General features: G+C 36.7%; 1 protein-coding gene across 1 annotated transcript in view; it reads left to right on the top strand.

The window, feature by feature from the left end:
- Window positions 1-16,667, top strand: part of Top3beta (DNA topoisomerase 3-beta) — a 50,746-nt gene extending 34,079 nt beyond the window's left edge. The window contains exons 10-15 of the mRNA XM_081739198.1: window positions 2,225-2,434; window positions 3,944-4,161; window positions 6,836-7,060; window positions 11,247-11,402; window positions 13,074-13,176; window positions 16,218-16,667. Of these exons, the coding sequence (XP_081595324.1) occupies window positions 2,225-2,434; window positions 3,944-4,161; window positions 6,836-7,060; window positions 11,247-11,402; window positions 13,074-13,176; window positions 16,218-16,442 (1,137 nt within the window). The 3' untranslated portion in view covers window positions 16,443-16,667. The remainder of the gene's footprint in view (window positions 1-2,224; window positions 2,435-3,943; window positions 4,162-6,835; window positions 7,061-11,246; window positions 11,403-13,073; window positions 13,177-16,217) is intronic.
- Window positions 16,668-17,351: the final 684 nt, after the last annotated feature.

Below are 17,351 nucleotides of genomic sequence, written 5' to 3' on the forward strand. Positions count from 1 at the left end.
TTGGGTAATTGAAATTGTGGTCACACTGCAATTTCTATGGATGGCAACACTGAAAATTCTTCCGATTTGTATTTTCGGGTGTAGAATTATCTATTATTGAGGTAAGTTACATTTCATTATCTCTTTTTCGTTTACGAAAATCTGGCAAAAGGAAAAGTGTTAGCTTTTGAAAAATATTTAGTAGTCTGCCCCCTTAAGTTTTACTCCATTAGGTGGTTGGAATATTCAAGAGTAATCAGTTGTACAATTCTTATGATTCATGCGTTAATTATTTATGTAAAAACAAAGCCACCTGAAACATCAAACTTAAGTACTGGCGTTAGTGACCTACTTTTACCTCCATTACTGGGATTTCTTTTATCTCAATGTATAAAGTTAGAAAAATTCCTATTAAAGTAGCATACAGACAGTCCATTGCTTCCGTTACGTCTACTGCCATTTCTCATTCAAGAAGAATATGCAATAACATGTACTCATATGAATAAACATATGCTTGGAATTTAAATTAAAATTTTAGAACTTTCTCATATAAAAAATGAAAAAAAAAAAAAGTTACAACTACCGATAGATATGAATCACATCACAGTCAATAGTGAGAGCACTGCTTCGCCTTGTTGGTTACCGTACATTTTTCTCAACTGGCTTTCTAGTAGGACTTATTAACAATAACTACTTTTTTTCGTTTTAAAAAGGTATAAAACCTGGAAAATGATATAAATAGACCTAAAAAACATGGAATTTAAAAACAAACATGTAGTAGACATCCTAATGTAATATTGCTGTTATTTTCTTAAAGTAAGTGTAAATCCTTTTCTCACTAATAGATGACAGCTTGTGCCTCCTATATTTCGAATATATTTTGTACTGAGCGACAATATTGCAAGGATTCGTGCACCCACATGTACCCATATGTTGTCACTATAAACACGTGTTTTTACGACTTATAAACAAACCGTGGCACACGACAGAAGGAAACTACACTTTTAGGAAGAAACGAAAAGAGGACACAGAGAACCAAGAAGTAATCCATCAACCCTTCCACAGGTTCTCCCTTCAAAGGGACGGTTATAAAAGTGAACGATGGGACCAAGAAATCATCAGTGCCAGTGCTGATCATTCACCTACAACACCTTCTCCCGAGGTTGCCATAGGCTATGGAGACTTATCCTTCAATGCCTATTCCCGAGGCCACCATGAGCTACGGAATATAACCCATCCTATCTGAGGCCACTGTGGGCTTAGACAGACTTCCTTTCTACCTCAGGAAACATCGTATGGGTGGCAAAGGGATTATTTATAACTTACATTTACTTAGAGTATTTAAAGACTTCGAGAAAGACTTATAGAAACTTTGTACAAAAATTACTTAAGACATTTTTATAATAAAAAGGGTGAAGGGTTAAAAGATTCCCATGTATACTCATGTCCAAAATTATTGTCGCATGTCTATAAATATATTATTGTAGGAATATAATTTGATAACGAATTCGTCCGATATTTCTTATAATGTTAACATGTGCATAATCGGCAAAGACACGTATGTGGCAAATTTCATGTCAAAAGAGCAGTAAATAAGAACAGTAAAACGAAAATAAAACTTTCTTGTTCATTTAGCAACATTTTGTTTTTCTCATTCCAATTTTCGTATATATAATTCTTTTCCTATAAAATTTACCACAGATATTCATTTCCCGATTATACACATAGTACCAGTGTTAAAAGTACCTCACAAAATGATAATCAAATTATATTCTTACAAGAAGACAGTTATAGATATGCGACAGTCATTTTGGACATGGCTGTACGTCATTTTCACTCTACCTACAGAATATTACAGTATTCAAAATAATTCAATGAAATCCAATAGACGAATATTCAGACTGTCCAAAGACAAGTTGAATAAATAATCAGAACGTTCCGTATATTTTTCTGATACTTTATTTCTTCCTTTGTTGAGAGTTTCATTATTAGGAGCATATTTTTGAAGAATAAAATTAAGTAGTTTCAACAAAGGAAGAAACAGTATCGAAAAACTACCCAATTTATTCTCTGATAATTTACCCAATGTTTCTTTGGATAAAGATAGTTTGAAAGAAAGGATTACGGTTATTGAAAATCGCGTCATGTCAGATTTAAAAAAAACAGAGAATATAGATTTCATTATTTCATTCTTCCTCAAAAACAATTACAGTTAATAGCGAAGGTAATTTTTGTTTGATTTCAGTCGAAGCTTGTTGAGTGTCAAACCTGTCCTCCAGACTACCTGACCGAAGCAGAATTGATCACGTTGATGGAGAAACATGGCATTGGGACGGATGCATCGATTCCTGTACACATTAACAACATTTGTCAAAGAAACTATGTAACGGTTGGTTCTGGACGAAGACTTATTCCAACCACGTTGGGGATTGTTTTAGTCCATGGATACCAAAAGGTAATTCGTTTTTTCCTTAGCAAATCATCTTAGTATCCACCTTTCATTTTTAGTACTCGTAGCTGTAAGTTATTTATGATATAAGAACCTATCGCTTGGGTTGCATCCAACTTCTTACTGCAAACGCAGTATCGAAATATTTCTTCTGTAGTAGATATTTATACAGACTTTCACTTCTTGCGTGAGATGAATCTAAATCTGGTCTTTGATTCCTTATATTTGCTTGTATGTACGACAATATCTATAACATGTAAATCAAAAGGGATCGTTTTTGAACCTTAAAGGGGAGCTTCTGGGCTTCCGCTCTTTTCAACCATTTGCATTGATGTAAATATTTCAAACTTAGGCTGATCTATAATATCCGTTTAGGTATGTTGCGTGTTAGATAAACTATTCTCGAGAAGTGTCTTAACAGAGTCGATCAGACAAGGCGTTATTATTGGCTATCGCAAGGTCTGTCTGTCGCAGGTTCAAAATTCGCTTAGGGTATGAGTATTACATATTTCTGTTTACCATCTACAGAGTGATCAAAAAGTCACGCAAATATTTAACCTTTGAATTGATCTGAGAAACATATAATGATTTTAGTGAAAGAGATATATCAGGCTTCGTACTGGTTAGGTAAAACTCAGGGAAAATGGCGCATTTCAGGGAAGCTCAGGGAAAAAGACTGGAAATCCGGGAAAGGCAGGGAAATTTTATAAAATTTATTTTTTCTAACATTAATTGTACACCAGTTTCAGCTTAAGATCACAGTATGGGACGCTGGGATTTTTATGGGAGGTAAGTGGAATGTACGTGTGAGCAATTGATTACTATTTGTCACTATAGAGTAAATATTCTAATATATAAATTTTCACCGTTATTTATTACTTATATGTCAACGTCATTCGACACCTGTCACGAAAGTCAGGGAATTCCCTGCCAAAGGTCAGGAAGAAGTCAGGGAAATAAATTTTTCCAAATCAGTAGAAACCCTGTATATAATTTCTTTGGTGTTTCATTACAACATTTACAAATCATTGTTGTAAATGTGCAAACAGATAAACATGAAATTGAATCTCATGCTTTCAGCTATTTCAGTTATGTACATATAGTGTATCAGTAATTTGTAGTATCATTGAAGGTAAATATACAAATAAGAACTAGACAGATTATATTTAAAGGTAATTTCATTTTATTACGAAGTGTGAAATCTAGCCTCGCTCCATTATATATCGTGTTCCGAACAACATGTGCTCCTGCTAAGATCAAACTTGAATCTTCCTTAAATAGCGAAAGAGCGAGAACACCAAAAGAAAGATTAATGAATAGGTCGTTGTTACGAAAGACAAATTCGACGATCAGGATTTAAGTATTGGAACATAATTTTATTTGCTTTATTTTCTATATAGAATTCATTGTTTAGTTAGAGAGGATAATTTACAAAAATGTATAGGAACTATGATATAAACTTGTGTTTGTTCTTGATATAAACTGTGATATGAACAACGATATAAACTATTACAGATAGACCAAGAACTAGTTCTTCCTACAATGAGATCTGCGGTGGAGGAGCAACTAAACCTGATCGCTCATGGCAAGGCCAATTTTAATGCTGTTCTCCAGCACACGCTGGAGATTTTCAAACAAAAGTTCCATTATTTTGTTAAAAATATTGATGGTATGGACCAGTTATTTGAAGTATCATTTTCGCCTCTTGCAACGTCGGGGAAAGCACTTTCCAGGTAAGTTTAACTGCTCATTGAAATACATAGTACTGTTTGTAATTAGGTAACACAAGAAATTCCTTAGCTGTAAGTAATTCAAGATGCCCACCCAACTGTGAAAACCATGCATAAGCCATGAATTTCGTTATTAAACCTTGAAAATCTACTAAATTTTGAAATTTCTAGAACATTGGACACCTTGGAATAACAAACACCTTGACAAGATATACTTCATTAAAAATAACTATAAAAGAAGAAAAAAATGAAAATGAAATCTCAGTTTAACGTCCCACGTTTATGTCTTGTAGGTTAAAGGGGGACGATAATTAAGGGAAGTGAATGATGATGGAAGAATTGGTGGAATGAGAAAGTGGAAGGAAACTGAAGTACCCCGAGAAAACCCACGCACACGATGTTGTCACCACAAACTTACTTGGTCGAGATCGAACCAGGGACCCCCATGCACAGTGGTTAGCACTGTACCATTGAGCCACCTTGCCCTCAATTATAAAAGAAGAGAAGACTTTAGAAAGTAATTCTAATGGATATGTTAAACATGAAGTATATCAGCCACTACTCGATGTTCATTTGTTTGCGGCGATATCCAAAGACGTGAGGTACAATATGGAGCTTACAAGTCATGTTTTTTTTTATTGACTTATAAGTATTATAATGAAAAGGAGAATTGTATTTTTTTTTTTAAGTTTCTGAAAGTTGCAACATGAAGGAGCAAATAGATATAAGATAAGTGAGGGAAGAAAGCTTATTTCCATGAAAATATAGTGAAACATACACCGGCCTATGCTTTCTTTAATTAGCGGGCGAATTTTAGTTAGTATTGTCCGTTTCAAAACAAAAGAGCCTTGTCTCAGACCACTACCAAAGAGCAACCTAACCTTTGTTAGAACGGCAGTTGCTGGTTGCTGCCAGATGTTCGATGTCATTATATGTAGAAGACAAAAGAAAGGAAAAACAAATAAGAAATAAAGACATAATGTTATTACTTTTCCTGATTGAGCTCCTTCGTGGCTAAGCGGTTAGCGTACGCGCCTGTGGCGTGGGAGACCCGGGTTCGTTTTCCGGAGGGAGCTCATGTAGTTCGGATTCCACGTTAATCAGTAGGTCCACGTCTCTTATAGCCTCGCTGCTGAACGGGACGTTAAACTCAAAATCAACTCAACTCAACTTTTCCTGATTAATTAAATAAAAGAAATCTGGAGAAAGGGGACGTTTGGCAACTTCTTGTGCTTTTTCTAACCGAGGGTCTCCTATTGTGTTCTTAGATTTATGGCCTGTTGACAAAGGACAGAGGCGTGTGGGTGTTCCGTCCATTTCCAAAAATTGAGATTCTCTTGCTCTGAAATTGCCTGTATCTTAGAAGACAATGAATAGTATCGAAAATTTAGGAAGTGAACCAAATAGTATCTTCAAAACGCTATTATATAAACTAACAATTAATTTCATGACATGTATAGTGTGTGAATTTTGGTGCCTAGTCACTATGACGTCATAAACTGCACACACAAATTTCTGGTTTCTAAGAAAAAAAGTTTGAAAACGTTTATTAACTTGACACATAGATTTTGAACAGAAAGGCGTTTCGATTTTAATGTATTTTGTTACTTAATTAAAATAATCATATATACTAATGAAAGGTGGAAACAACCGATTTTTTTATTTTATTTTACTCATTAAATTTTTTATAGGTGCCAATTCTAACGCAAAGGGTGAAAAAGTGACCGTCTGGACCGGGTCTTCCGGCATTCCATGCCGATGCGTTGACCATTACGATACCCAAATCCTGTATCCTTATACCGAGTCTAATCACATCAGGGGTCTGTGGTACAACCCACGTGTTCCGAAATAAGAGCTGCGACCTCGAGAGTGAAAGAGTTAGTGGCTGTTCTGGGAAGCGGACTGGGTATCGTAGTGGTTAACGCATCGGCACGGTATGCTGGAGGTGCCAGGTTCGAGTCTCAATCCAGTTGGTCATTTTTTCATTCTTTGCGTTGAAATAATTATTTAAGAACATTACAAGTGGTGATAATAATGTTGATGTTAACAACTCAACAATGAGATGCATGAACTCTTAAAGTAAAATCCTGAGAATATACTCGTACTGTTAAAGGAACCAATGTAACCTCTGAAACTTGTGAAAATAAGCTAGAAAATGTATTTAAATTATCAAAATAAACACAAAAAATGATAGAAATACGGTCAAGAAACACGAAGAAAACGGAGGCACCAGAATTTGCTTTATCACATCCATTGCTGCAGACGAAAACAAACCGGAATCCTGAATGGAAGAGATTACAGTGACATCTGCCGGAAATAAACAACTTCAACAGCACTATCTGGTGGAAGTATACAGAAATATAGGAAAGAGAGTATAATCGTTGTTTTAAAACATGTACAGGTAAACAGAAGTTAACACGAGTATACTCGGGATTTTATATTCTCGATAAAATTAAACATCCGAGTATTCTCACTCCTAGCTCACTTTCTGAACTTTTTATTATTCATTGTCTTTTAAGATATTAACTAAATCTATAAAAAGTGGAAGTAAATTTAGCGAAGAGTCTTGGTAATATGAGAAAATGATACTTGTCATTCATCTTGCGTCTTCAGAACCTATATTCGTTATACGTCGGGCTGTCTGTATGTATTTATATCAAATATTCTTCCTTTCCAGATGTGGGAAGTGTAGACGCTATATGAAGTATATTCAAGCAAAGCCCTGTCGACTGCATTGCTCTCATTGTGATGAAACGTATAATCTACCTCAGAACGGAAATATAAGAATTTATCGAGAGTTAAAATGTCCGTTGGATGACTTCGAACTGCTTTCTTTTTCTGCTGGCACTAAAGGCAAAAGCTATCCATTTTGCCCCTATTGTTATAACAGACCTCCTTTCAGGTAAGAAACATCATTTTTAACACATACTACTGACCTGTACGTGTTCCTGTGGTGACAATGATTAACGATTTTTAACTAATTACCTATGTTTCTGGCATGTTACTGGAAAGCCTTAATTGTATTTTTACTAAATGAGTGAACATTTAGGTCATACTGGTTGAAATGGTGGAATCCATTGATTCTTATAATTAAATTTTGTTACTAAAGCGCTATATCCTATAAAGTAAACAGCCAACACCTTCATAATTTACCTTAATTAAACATTTTGAGGAAAGGCATTCGAATAACATGTCAGAAATATAGATGAAAAGTTTAAAAAAATGTAGATCACCAATACCATAAAGGCCAATATCGTGTTAAATTTGAAATGTGTTCTGTATGTTCAATTAGTTTTTAAGAAGCATCATAATTAGTACATAAGTCTTCGTGTTAAATTTTTAGAAGGAATTAACCATTGTGTGCGGCAGCTGAATTGACGTTTTGCCACGAAAGCTTCGTTTACGTCCACCAATCCGCTTACAACAATATTGCGAGCAGAGAGATGTGGGAATTTGATTCTTCTGATGTGTCGTATGTTCCTTGTGATACGAGTCTTTTTAGGATGTTGCGATATCTACACACTGAAAAGCAACTTTTTCATCGCAGGTTTGGCAACATTGAGTCCTGAATTCATTGACTCATACCAAACGTCAGGTCGGCTGCCGTGTAATGGAATTTCGAAGTTCATTTAATGGTTTTTGGATTTCTCAGTTATCAGATGTATTCCGTAAATTTGATGTGTACGCTATTTGGTGAAAGAAATGAAATTTGCAGTTCAAAGCGTACGGGTTACAGATGGTTATCAAAATAATAGAAATACCTGAGAAAAGTACAACTTTCCAGATTAATATGGGGTTGGGATCACCTTTCACCTTGGGAACAGCTCTGATGAGACGTAAAATGGAGTTACAGAGGTCGTGAATGGTAGCAAGTGGGATATTACACCATTCCGCATGCTGTGCATCACTCAGTTCCGTAATAGAGAATGGAGGCGGAAATCTACCGGATTCATGGGTGGTGTTCCACTTAATTTCAGTGTTCCTCAAACCACCCTACAACAGCTCCAACTGTGTGAATGAGCGCATTATCATGCTGTAGTACAGTGTCCTTGTCCGGAAACATCTGGACCACAGGATGATTTCATGAAATAGCGAAATAATCACTGTCAGTGACGCGACCGAAAAGCGTCAGCACAGGACTCACAGCATTACAGAACCGCCGCCATGTTTCATAGTTGGACACATCGCAGATCATATCCATCTTTGAGCATCCGCCACAAATAATCACAGCCTGCGGTCTGAAATAAGGTAAATGATGATTCACTCGATCATATATGTTTGAGTCACCAGCGGTCCATGTTGCATGTTCGCGGCGCCGTGGTTGTCGTTTTAATGCATGATCATCCCTTACCAGCGGTTTCGCCTATGTAACCCAACTCGCTGCGAACTGTTAATTGTCGACACAGGCTTAGGAGGTGCTGGTTAAGTTCCTCCGTCACTTTTACCGCAGTTCGGTTGTAATAGACAATCTTCTTTTTAATGCTCGGTGAGACCTGTCCCTGAGGCTTTCTTCCGACCACTATTCCTCTTCGCCGATGTGGTTTTGCCATAAATTTTGTAGGCCCCCCTTCACCTTGGACACTGTCCCTCGCGACACATGCAACACTCTTGCAGTATTCACCCCTTTTCGCCACATAACAGAGCATCAACCTTTTCCCTCTTTGGAAATCAGAGGTCGCCCGTTTTACACGATCACCGTCTGCTCAGTTCAGTGCACAATGCCGTTCTACTGCTCGTCACGTAGTACAAAGTTCGCCCTAACACAACATTACCAATATCCCGGCGCTGCAGTCACTGCCTGACGGGTTTCCAATCCAGACATCTGACGTGTTCCCAACTCCACGCCTCCTATTATTTTGATAAACATATGTATATTCCTCACCCTCAAGGAGATAAATGCTGAATCCAATCAAATGATAAAGAATTAGCGAAATAAACAGAATATTTGATGAATCACCATCAATTTTGCTCATAGAGGACCAAAAGTTAAAAATCGAGTTCGGTGATGGAGGTGATGATCAAACCGGAAGTTGTAAAAACCTACCTTTCCGGTTTTTACGTTGATCACTAAAAAGCAAAAAGGGAGACAGCGAGAAGCAGTTTTCTGGAATAGATTTCGCATGCCAAAAGTACATATTTTTATCATCCTTAATTCTCTACTAAAACAGGAAGTGATAGCAGTCCACCACAACTTCCGGTTTCAGAATCTATCGGCCAAAAACGATGAGAGATAGCGAGAAGCGTTTTCTTTTCTGGAGTTGATTTAGCGTTCTAACAATAAGCACAACTTTCCTTAACTTTCCATTCGAACCGGAGATACACAAATCAACCACTTCCGCTTTAACGTTGATCGCTATAGAGTAGAAACGGGAATTGATAGCTAGAAGCTGTTTTCTGCAATCAATTAAGCGTCTCATAAATATATATTCTACTATTAATTAAACGTCCCAAGAATATATTTAATCTCGACTCTAATTTCTTTATTAAAACTTGAAGCAGTGGAAATCTAGTGGTCTACCGAAAGTGGTAAGATGATATTCTTCTACACTCACATGACTGATTTTAACCCTGATTCAAAGCCTCGAATCCAAGTGTCATCAGTAGCGATATTTAAAACTAATATGCTTCACTTTGAAGGTCAAATCATTTCAGTAACATTGCAATGTCTAGGTGCTTCCATTTCTGTTCAAGCGTCAAGCAGTGAAGGATCTAGTAGTGTAAGGGACCGTTTCAGCCGATCCGTTTACAGAATAATGTTTCAGAATAATTTTGTAATGTGCACTTTTATTTCAACTTTCAAATGTCGACTGATTTATGTTTATTTTATTGTTTGTTATTTGCCGACATTATGTCAATCTGTACTTGTTTATTTTCATTTATTATTTGTTAATTAACTTATGTTATGTGCAGTCAAGTTCATATTTCATTCCTATTAATGTCTCTGGTAATAGGATATGATATTCTTTATCTGCACCTAGGATACTGCACAATGGACTTTCTAGCAGATATAAATTACCTTTGAAAGTTTTGTAACCAGAAAAAAAAAATGTAGCATAATATACATTGTGTCGTCGTCGTAAAAGAAAAAGTAACAACAAATTACTTTGAAATTAAATTTGTTTGATTTGGCATAAGAGGTCTGTGAAAATGATGTATCTATAAAATAACATCCTTCTGGAATCCTAAAGATAACATTTGTTGTACAAAAATATATCGGATGTACTTCTTAAATTCATCATATATAGTTCAAGAAATGATTTCTGAAGACATGTGCGTTTGACCATCTAATATTTTGTCACCAGTCCATTATATCTTATCAATGTACTTATTCACTTATGTTGTAATTCAGATTTCTCCGTTGGCTAATATAAATGTTTCTGAAAAGAAGATTGAATATATTAATTAAGTATACGTGTGATTATTTAGTGGTATATTACTATAGTATTGCAACAATAAACAGAAGTAATTGTATTAGTATATATATATGTGAGGTTAAGTGGAGAGGATTAAGATTATATGAATTGCAACTGCGATGATATGTAAATATGTTTGTAATGCTCACATTGATATTATGGATGGTCCGTTCGTGCTACATATCTATAACAGTCTGTCAGTTGTTTACTATACTTACTTTAAATATTGTTATATATAACTTAACTTGTGTACAGTATACAACCGATTTATCGACTACATCCGATTATATCCATCTTCTTCCGAGGGCCACACCGTCGTGTTTCCGAACCTGTAACCTAGAAGGAGGGAGTACCACAGTAGCTACAAATTTTTCTTTTGTGCGTTAGGTTTAGTTGGTCAGGCAAGGAGGGGGCGCTAAGGTAAGTTCTTGCCCCGGACGACAACTAGCCTACTTGCGTCGTTGGACAAATCTCTCCCGAAAACGACTAGTCCACAGTCCACAGTCCACAGTCTGAACACAAACTTCATATTACGATGTAGTCACATGGCCCGAAATCGTACTGTGCACTCTTGTCATATTTTAAATACAAAGTTGAGTATAATTTTTCAGGTTTTTATTAGGATTTCATTGTTGTAACCATTTTAAAGATTACTATTATTTTTTCATATTACAGGGACATGAAGAAAGGAGATGGTTGTAATGCATGTACTCATCCTAGTTGTCCCCATGGACTAAATAGCAACGGAATTTCGTCTTGCGTAGAGTGTGATAATGGAGTTCTAGTTTTGGATCCAGCATCTGGTCCCAAATGGAAGCTTTGTTGTAATAGGTATGTACGTTGACGTGCATTTATAAATACCAACAAACCTGCTTTTCTGCCCTGTGTACTAAGACTGTACCACTATCATCAGTATCAAGATAAGGATTAGAAGTTATATTTCTTGACATTACTGGCGTCTATGAAATGAGTGGACTGTCATGTATGAAGGATGAGGCCCCTCGACGATCACACTACCCGAAGAAATGGGGAGGGTAAGGGAGAGAAATGGGGAAGGAAAAGAGCGGCGTGGAGCTTTTATGTTAAGTACTTCCCAGCATTTGGTTGCTGTAAATGAGGGAAGCCTAAGAAAAATCTCTCACAATGGCTGACCTGAAAGATTTTTATACCTCTTCAACCGAGTGACTCCACCGGAAATCGAACCCGAGACACTCGCACCAAAGGCAAGAGCGTTGACGACTACGCTCGAGCAATAGATAAGAATTGAGGGCTAATGAGTAGGGTGACCATAAAAATTTTTAGCTGAGAACGGGACAGGTTCCGACTCATCAAAAATTATAAGAAATAGGCCACTGCGTAAATTAGTTCCTGTTTACCCTAGCAATACCTAATACATTTATACTGTAATATAACATAATATGTATAAGCTATAAAATATAAACAGTATTTAACTTACAATCGAGTAACACATGATGCTGCCTGCATTTGCTCCTTTGCCCTAGCTGGAATCTATGATATTGTATGGAGTGAGAAGTTCACTCTTGAACTAAAGAATGCCAGAAGTAACTTATTTCCCAGAAGAACCCATCTTCCTGAGAATAGCTGTATTCTTTACTAGTCTTTTTGAAGTGTGTTAACAAACAGGCAACTGGTAAAATCTCTGCTGCCTTTCGAGCAGTACTACGAACTATAGATCATGTTTAATATAGGGAATTTTAGTTCAGTTCCTACCTCTTTGTTATTATTAATTACTTTTACAAGGAGTAAAGATACTGGGTTTGTTATTTACTTCTTTCGCTTGCATAAAACAGGGCAAATACTATTTTTCTCCATCTACTGACGGGACGGCTGGGACTGTCCTGGTCAAAATGGGACGTATAGTCGCTACAGAGAAATATTTATGAACATACGGGTTTCGTGTAGTGTTTTTATTTATTTATTTATTTATTATTATTAGTTTCATAGTATAAAGGGTAAACCTGATTTTTCTTCTGTTACTGATGTAAGTATTTGCGTGGTACTTACGTAATAAAGTTTCGAGGACAGGATTGATATCAAAAAGATTTCGAGAACCAAATAATTTCCTCTTCTAGAGTGGCTTGGTTCTGTTGGAACCATTTTAGTTAGGTTGTGCATTTTTCCATGGTAAGATGCTTTAAAATCCATTTCCTTGCACTTTCAGCAGCTTACTGCTCTAAATGATGCGTTATTTTACTCACGTCATTCGAACTTTTTGCTGACATTCATGAGATCCATCTTTAGTTTCCTTTTGCACAACCATATTAAAAGGGAAGAGAAAACACTCACTCATTTTCCGGAATTTCGATGTATACCCGTAGTTCTTTTTGACTCCTTTGTTTAAGTATCAAAACATACTACTCACGGATGAGAGTAGAATCTGTCTGAAGGTATTAGTTTTTCAACACGACTGTTCGTGTCCTTTTAAAACAGATCCTGTATATTTAATTTTTTTTGAGTGATTTCTTTTTTTCTTGTTAACAGGTGTGATGTGATTATCCATTTGTTTGAAGACGCCCAGAAGGTGACGGTAGATGAAAATGTGTGTGACTGTGGCTCACAGCTTGTGTGTGTGGAATATAAACAGGTATATATGTATATCTTGTATACATATTCTTTTATTTACTAATTAGTAATGTTTAATGTACTATTAACAGTGCTGTTTCGATGTTCGATGGCACCTTCCTCAGCAGATCAAGAAACCTACTTGCAGCCTATCTCTTCTCAGAAGTTAAACTTGCACTATTTTGTTTATATGAAAATGTAAACTTCCATATACTAGAATCCTTTTCTTAATTGATTATTGCAGTAAAAAATTTGCAGAATACTTTTTTTGAACACTTGTCTAATTTTGTGGTGATTTGTAGAAACTTTGTTTAGTTCCATCAAGTACTTCCTGAAGGTGCTATTATAATCTTAAATTTATATTCATCAGTGAATACCCTTCTTTAACCTGCTGTAATATTTAAAACATTGAAACGTTTACATTGTATAGTAAGTACTTGAACATGGACAGGAACATGGACATTTGTTATCCTTGACCGCCAGATTGCGCTCTCCGCGTTTTTAGTTTAATCAGTGTTTATCTTGACTCTCAGTTTTCATTTCAGTACAATCTTGCGTGTTTTCTAGTAAGTTATATATCACGTCTGCACAATATTACAACTGTATACACACAGTGTATTACACTGTTAAAATGTTCTCGAAATCTAGCATGAGGTCTTCAAGCGCTAATAAACTCAGAATGTGCGTGAATATGTAAAATACATCTGTCGGATTAAAGAGCACCTACTGTACTATCTGCTGCTTAACAGGATACATTCTCCATATACACAAGGCTTGAAAAATCTTGCAAGTACTAGCCAGTCAAAAAATCTACTAGGCAGAGCATTTTGTAGTCACAATGTTTATACGAGGCGTATCCGAAAAGTAAGTACCGTTTTGGAAAAAGAAAATATAGTAAGCATTTTTTTTTTAAAGTTATTGTCACAAGAAAGAGCATATCTTACACTACTTTTCCACGTCGTTTCGACCGTTGTTGAGGCACTTGTCGTAGCGGTGGATCACTTATCTAGTCCTTCCTCATAGAACGATGCCGTCAGTGATGAGAAACAATTTCGTGCAAAACTGTTCTAGAAATTTGCGGGAATTCGCCTGAAAGCGTTGTTATAGTGAAACGTCTGTTCTCACAGATTTTTTTCATTGATTTTCCTCACCAAGTCATCGTTGACAACAGAAGACCGACCACTCCGGGGCTCATCGTGGACATTAGTTCGACCCTCATTAAAAATTCTTACCCACTTTCTCACCATTCCATCAGTCATTGCGTTTTCACCATAAACATCCTTAATTTGACGATGAATTTCTGCCGGTTTCACATTCTTTGCGTTTAAAAATCGAATTAACCGAACGAATCTCACAGTCGGCGGGCTCGTCAATTGTCGTAGACATTTTAAACTTGCACTGTAAACAGACAACACTACGCAGAGCAACCAAAATGGCGTCAGTTGCGAGCAGATGAACAAGGACGACTAACGTGCATGCGCGGAACGCCGATCGCAGCGCAGCAGCGGCGGCAATGCGAAACGGTACTTTCTTTTCGGATACGCCTCGTACAAATAAACAAAAATCACTGTGACAAAGTAAACATACCAATACACTTTTTATTTTGTTCATTAGTATGTCTCTTGGAATAAGAAAAAGAATGACATCTGCTATTTATTCCTGAATTTCTTGCGGATATGTCAAGCTCTATGGCGGCCAGTACTTTTGAAATACCAGTGATCGATAGATTACTTTGGGTCAAATAGTTCAAGGGGAGGTCCATTTTTAATAAAATATATATTGTGGATCACAATTTTTGTGTTTCACGATGTATATGTCTATTTATTTATTTATTTATTTATTTATTTATTTCGTTTCATTCAAACGGGACAGCATAGACACTTAAAAGGGCAATGGCGTACGGGCGAGTATTCACCTGCGTGTAAGATTTTCATTCCAAATATGAAACACAGGTGGAACCACTTTTGCGTCGAAATCAAACTGCTGCAGCACTAACTCTACTCTTTGGCGGGAAATAATAACAAAATTGACAAAAGTACTTATCGATGTACAGAAATTGAGAGTCGAATGAAAGAGATCTTTCACGATGGTGGTGCATTGCAATATTACATTTTTTATTTGTTGTGTGGAATAAAACACGTTTTTGATTGATCGGTCTTTACTCGTCAAATGAAAAAAAAAAAAAAAAAAAAAGTACTCGCCACTGGCAAGCAGGCGAGTGGATTTTTCAAGTCCTGCATACACAGTAGATAAATAAACTAAAACTAAATAACTCTATGGCCTATGGAACCCGGGGGTTCAATGCCGCGTTCACAAAAGCTCTCCACTGACTTCTATCCTTACCCAATTGGATCCAGTTTCTACTTTCTATTCCTATTTCTGCGAGATCCATCTTAATATTGTTCTCCCATCTGTGCCTTGGTCTTCCTATTGGTCGTTTTCCGATTGGTCTTCCAGTCAAGACTTTGAAAGCGTTTCTACTTTCTTCCATTCTAGCTACATGGCCTGCCCACCTAAGCCTTCTAGACTTGACGACCCTAACAATGTTGGGTAAACCGTATAAATTATGTAGTTCCTCCGCCATTCCCCATTCCCGTTCCTCTTGGGTCCGAATATTCGTCTCAGGATCTTGTTCTCAAATACTTTTACTACGATAAATAAATCCAAATCCAGAAGAAAAAAAAAAATCAGATTGGAATTTACTCCCTGCCCCCTTCCCCCAAGCATGCCATTTTGTTCAGGCCGAGGTGGTCTATAGATTGATATGTCTTGTGTTTGGACAATATCGTAGTAAAACGAGAACTAAAATTTAAGAAATAATCATAATTGTTCATTGCATCATATTAACCATACTGTGAACTTTCGTTTTGCCGGTATTAGAATGGAAAGCTTAAGGAGGTTATAGTTCAGTACCAGTTTCATCTCACTAGATGGCGTGGTTATAATAGAGCACTAATTTTGTCTTTATACAGAATTCCATTTTTTCGAAAACGACGCATGAGGATTTCCTCACCCATTTAACCTCAATGATGTTATTGACTTGTATTTTGTCATTGTTTCTAGGACAAGAGTAAACTTCCGAAGGAAGCGACAGAGATGGTGGGTTGCATGTTTTGTTCGCCAGAGTTCACTGCGCTGGTGGAGAAACATAGAGCAGTTGCTCGACCCAACCGAATGGTGCCAGGAAGCAGAGCGCCTAGAGGACGCGGACGTGGGCGCAGCAATCGCGGACGAAGTAAACCCAAACCCAAGGACAAAATGGCACAGCTGGCCGCCTATTTTGTGTGAATATTTAATATATCTATAATAATAATAATGAGACAGTTTTCTACTGTAGAATTCAATTTGTGTTAATTGGTGTTGTGAATACGTGGCAATAAGTGGACATATGTAGAGAAAGAAAACTTCGTTATGTGTTTGTGAGAAAAATATAAATTATTTAAGAAAGAAAAAAATAAACTATTTATAGTTTTCATGAAAATAAAGCTAGATCCTTTTTTTTATGAACCTGTATGAACAGTGTTTTCTTTCTTTAGTATATAGTTTTATTGGCAGCTATAGTTTTATTAAAAAGACAGGATTTTGAACAAACTATTCTTGTGGTATAGTTTTTACATATATTTCTTTATCTCGAACTTCCTTCAGGGAACCTTAGATTGATTTGATTTTAGTTTAGCGTCTCTTTCAGCAGCGAGGCTGTATGAGACGTGGATCTACAGCTTAACGTGGAATCCGAACCACATGAGCTCCCGCCGGGAATCGAACCCAGGTCTCCTACGCCAAAGGCGCATACGTTAATCGCTTAGGCAGAAGGGAGCTCGAAGCTTAGATTGAATTCATGATACTAATCTTTACATATTTTGTGTGTTTCAAGCAGGGGCGGGTCCAGGGGGGCGATCGCCCCCCAGAAGAGGAAGCTTTCTTATTTTATATATATAAATAAAACCCATCCCAAAGTTTGGAGCCCTTAAAAGTAGCAATATGACAACTCACTGCTTCTCCCCCCCCCCCGGAAGTCGGTTCTGGATCCGCCCCTGGTTTCAAGTTACATGTTTCCGCAGAAACAAACCAACCTTTTCCCCTCAAGGTTGTAATAAACTTAGTTATGCATTATTTTTGGTATGCTCAGCTCAGACAATTTAATCCCTTTTATTTTAAAAGACTGCTACCTTTAAACAAATAGTGTAACTAATCGTT

Source organism: Thermobia domestica, chromosome 14 (assembly GCF_964235325.1).
Source record: "Thermobia domestica chromosome 14, izTheDome1.hap1.1, whole genome shotgun sequence".
NCBI classification, from domain to species: domain Eukaryota; kingdom Metazoa; phylum Arthropoda; class Insecta; order Zygentoma; family Lepismatidae; genus Thermobia; species Thermobia domestica.